General features: G+C 42.8%; 1 protein-coding gene across 1 annotated transcript in view; it reads right to left on the bottom strand.

Annotated features, from left to right (window-relative positions):
• Window positions 1–373: 373 nt before the first annotated feature.
• LOC141770728 (olfactory receptor 52E8-like) overlaps window positions 374–4,052 on the bottom strand; it is a 5,334-nt gene continuing 1,655 nt past the window's right edge. Inside the window, exon 2 of the mRNA XM_074640575.1 lies at window positions 374–1,429. Within this exon, the coding sequence (XP_074496676.1) occupies window positions 421–1,368 (948 nt within the window). The 5' untranslated portion in view covers window positions 1,369–1,429 and the 3' untranslated portion in view covers window positions 374–420. The remainder of the gene's footprint in view (window positions 1,430–4,052) is intronic.

The following is a 4,052-nucleotide window of genomic DNA, read 5'->3' as shown; positions in this document are numbered from 1 at the left end:
CACATTAAATATCTTTAAAAAGTCAGCTAACATTCGTTACTTAGCTAGCTGGCCGAGGTAACGTCAATAATTTCATTTAAATGCAGCTAGCTTCAAGCTAATGATATAAGGCTACAACCTCATCAAGATTTCCTCCGCGGTTATTCTATTAAACTTACCGTGTTCAATGTAACTTAATGTTACGTTGGGAATGGTTCGGCGCAGCTAACGTTAAGCTAGATCAGTGACGTTACGGTTGCAGAGTGACTTGGTATGTCTAACGTTTGGGTTGCAACGAATGCACAAACTCTTAACTCGCCAACACTCCAAAGGTTCCTCCAAGAACCCCGCCAGCATGCAGGGTTCACCAGAGTTCCCCAGAGTTCCCCAGAATTCCCCAGAGTTCCTCGAGGCTCTCCTAATTCTAAGAGTGTCGTTTTTTTAAGAGTAATTCACAGTTCGGACAAAGCGACCGCACCTCAGCGTCTTCAGGATGTGCTGTCGGATCTCGGCGGTTCTGATGCCGTAGACAATCGGGTTGAAACAGCTCGGAAAGAGCAGATACATGATGCTGAAGAAAACCCGCCCGGCGACGGGAAATCCGTTTCTGATCCGATACGACAGGAAAACGATGAGCGCGATGGTCAGGTGGACGGTGATGACCACGATGTGGGTGACGCAGGTGTGGAGCGCTTTGACAGCCGACTTGCCAGAACTCAGCACAGAGCTGAATATGATCACGTAGGAGGCGGCGATGAAGATGAAGTCGGCTACAGAAATGAGGAACACCGAGATCAGCCCCACTAGACTGTTGACGGCGGTGCTTCCGCAGGCCAGCTGCACCAACGCCATGTGCTCACAGAAACAGTGGTTCATCACGTTAGCGGCGCAGAAGGGCAAAGATCCCGCCAGACTCACCACCAGTGAGACCATGAACACGTTTCTGATCAGAGCTGGAACCACGAACTTGAGGAAGCTCGGTAAAGCCATGCGTTCGTGGTAGTAGAGAGGCGTGCAGATGGCGAAGTAGCGGTCCAGCGCCATCCACAGCAGCAGCGTGGCCTGAAAAGCTCCCAACAAGTGAACGAAGTACATCTGAGTCAGGCAGCCGCTCAGAGAGATCCCCCTCCAGTCCAGCAGGAAGCTCAGCAGCATGTGGGGGACGAAGAACAGCGGGAGGCTCAGGTCCACGCACGCCATGCCGGCGATGAGGACGCACATCGGAGAGTGGAGGCTCCTCTGTGAGACGATGACGTACAGCAGCAGGGAGTTGGCCAACAGCGACACCACGAACATGACGAAGAACGGGAGGAAGAGGACGGGCCTCAGCGCTCCCAGTTCACTGGAGCCGTCGAGGACGAAGTGTTTGTGCGAGGAGACGTTCTCCATCCTCTCTCCTCAGAAAACCTCCTCAGAAAACCTCCCAGTTCAGGGGTTTAGATGGATCAGCCTGAAAACAGAGACGAAGATTTGAAAAGTTAATTCACTTCTCCACAGTTTGTTTCTGTGAGGTGCGTTCTAGTCGCACAAAACCACGTTAGAAATGATTGTGCTACCTGCGATGACCCACACAGATACAACCCAGATATTAAAGCTGCAAGCAGCGTTGAATGGGCCCTCGCCCCTTTGCGCAGGTCAAAAACACAAAAGCTTTGCAATTTAGCATCGTGAAGGTGTTGAGATTCTGCTGCCCGACTTTGAGATGGATCTCTTGAATCCTCTAGGAGGAGTATCGTAAAGTTCTATACCTGTAAAGTGATAAAATGGCGTCTTCTCACACATGACCTATGACGTCACCGTTCGAGCAATAAAAAATTCCTTCGTTATTTAGCGTCACATTAGTTTGAGGGTTATACCACCCAAATTTAACGCGAATCCGATAAAGTCTCTAGGAGGAGTTCGTAAAAGTATGCATAAAATACATGAAAAACACACAAAATTCAAGATGGCCGACTTCCGGGTGGGCGGAGCTAATGAAACCCAATGAGGAATATGTCTGAAATAATGAGCAGGATGTGTATAGGATCAACTTTGTCCAAACTATGGCCTTCCAGGCATTAGAGGGCGCTTTGGAGCTCGCTGGCGACGCTCGAGCCGGATCAATACAGAACTTTGCAATTCTCTCCAGTTCTGATGCGTATTTACATTTTCGTGAGTTTTTGTGCAACGTAAGGGCCTCAAAAATGTATCTCCCAGAGGAAAAATAATCTTTATAAAAAAATAGGTTTCCTGGCACTTCGTACCGGGGCCACCGTCGGGTCCGGGGACACTGTCTGGTCCGGGGACACTGTCTGGTCCGGGGACACCGCCGGGTCCGGGGACACCGTCTGGTCCGGGGACACCGCCGGGTCCGGGGACACCGCCGGGTCCGGGGACACCGCCGGGTCCCTGGTACGAAGTGCTCGGGTCCTAATTAACAAAAGAGCAGTGCGCCGATTTATTAACAAGGATGAAGAACTAAATCCAAGTTATTTGTGAACGAGACGACGGAGTGGGAGACCTCAGTGAAGCATTGATTCTTACAGTAACACAATATATTGAATCGTAACGCCGGTATCATGATACGTATCGTATCAACAGACCCTTTTAGTGTCGACGTCATGACGATGACAACATGATTTAATAATTATATTCGGCTCTTTCCCAGGAAAAGAATCCAAAGTGAATAGATCTGCTTTATTTCCATGTGTGCTGATAAATAGATAATAATAAGTGAACAGCACACAGCCGCTCCTCAGCCTCACGGCCCTATTTTAACCATTAGATGATATTTAAGCATATAATTATTAAATCATGTTTATAATAAAGTAATGTTTGGTAAATGTTGAGGTAAATGTTGAGGTAAATATTGGCAATAATTCCAAAGACATATCAAACAGGTAACTTGCTAATTATCACCTGATTACCATGCGGACCTGTAAAATGAAGTGTTACCATAATGTTTATAATAAAGTATATAAATGATATAATAAAGCAGTAGAATGGAGGCCTAATTATAATCTATTAAACTGGTAGAATTACATAAAATACATAACCAGCTAATTATCACTGCTTATTGGGAAATAAAATATAATTCTACAATTATTTGGATGTAATTTCCAAGAGATCTCAAAGAAGTTATAAACTAATTATTATTATTATTATTATTATTATTATTTACTCACCAGTAAACAGTTTGTAATCATGTTTATTAATTAACTTTGATTTACTGTCCTGGTGATGTGTTAAAGAAACTACCAGAGATTTATTACCTGCTTTGGGAAATAACAGAATATAATTATTATATAATATTTATAATAAAGTAATGTTTAATAAATGTTGAGGTAAATATTGGGGTAATTTGGCAGTAAATACAAAGAAATTACAAACAGGTTACTTACTAATTATCACCTGATTACCAGGAGATGTGCCGACCTGTAAGATGAGGTGTTTCTGGCTTTTGTTTGACTCAGATTACAGGAGTAAAAAAAACAACAACCGGAAAGTGAAAACTGTGATCAACAGGTCTTTAAAGGAGGACTATACCAGAAATACAACACTAACAATTAACAGTACGAATGTCTGCATCATGGACACAAAATAATAATATCAGCAACATGAATTATTATAGCAGAGAAACAGGAAACACTTCATTTTACAGCTCCGAACATTTCAGCGTAATCAGGTGATAATTAGTAAGTTACCTGTTTGAGATTTCTTTGGAATTACTGCCAAATTATCCCAATATTTACCTCAACATTAATCAAAAATTACCTCAATATTTACCTCAACATGTATCAAACATTACCCCAATATTTACCTCAACATTAATCAAATATTACCCCAATATTTACCTCAACATTAATCAAATATTACCCCAATATTTACCTCAACATGTATCAAACATTACCTCAATATTTACCTCAACATGTATCAAACATTACCTCAATATTTACCTCAACATGTATCAAACATTACCTCAATATTTACCTCAACATGTATCAAACATTACCCCAATATTTACCTCAACATGTATCAAACATTACCCCAATACTTACCTCAACATGTATCAAATATTACCCCAATATTTACCT

This window comes from Sebastes fasciatus, chromosome 7, assembly GCF_043250625.1.
Source record: "Sebastes fasciatus isolate fSebFas1 chromosome 7, fSebFas1.pri, whole genome shotgun sequence".
NCBI lineage: Eukaryota > Metazoa > Chordata > Actinopteri > Perciformes > Sebastidae > Sebastes > Sebastes fasciatus.
Note: the sequence above shows the minus strand (reverse complement) of the source record. Positions and strands in the feature narration are given on the sequence as shown.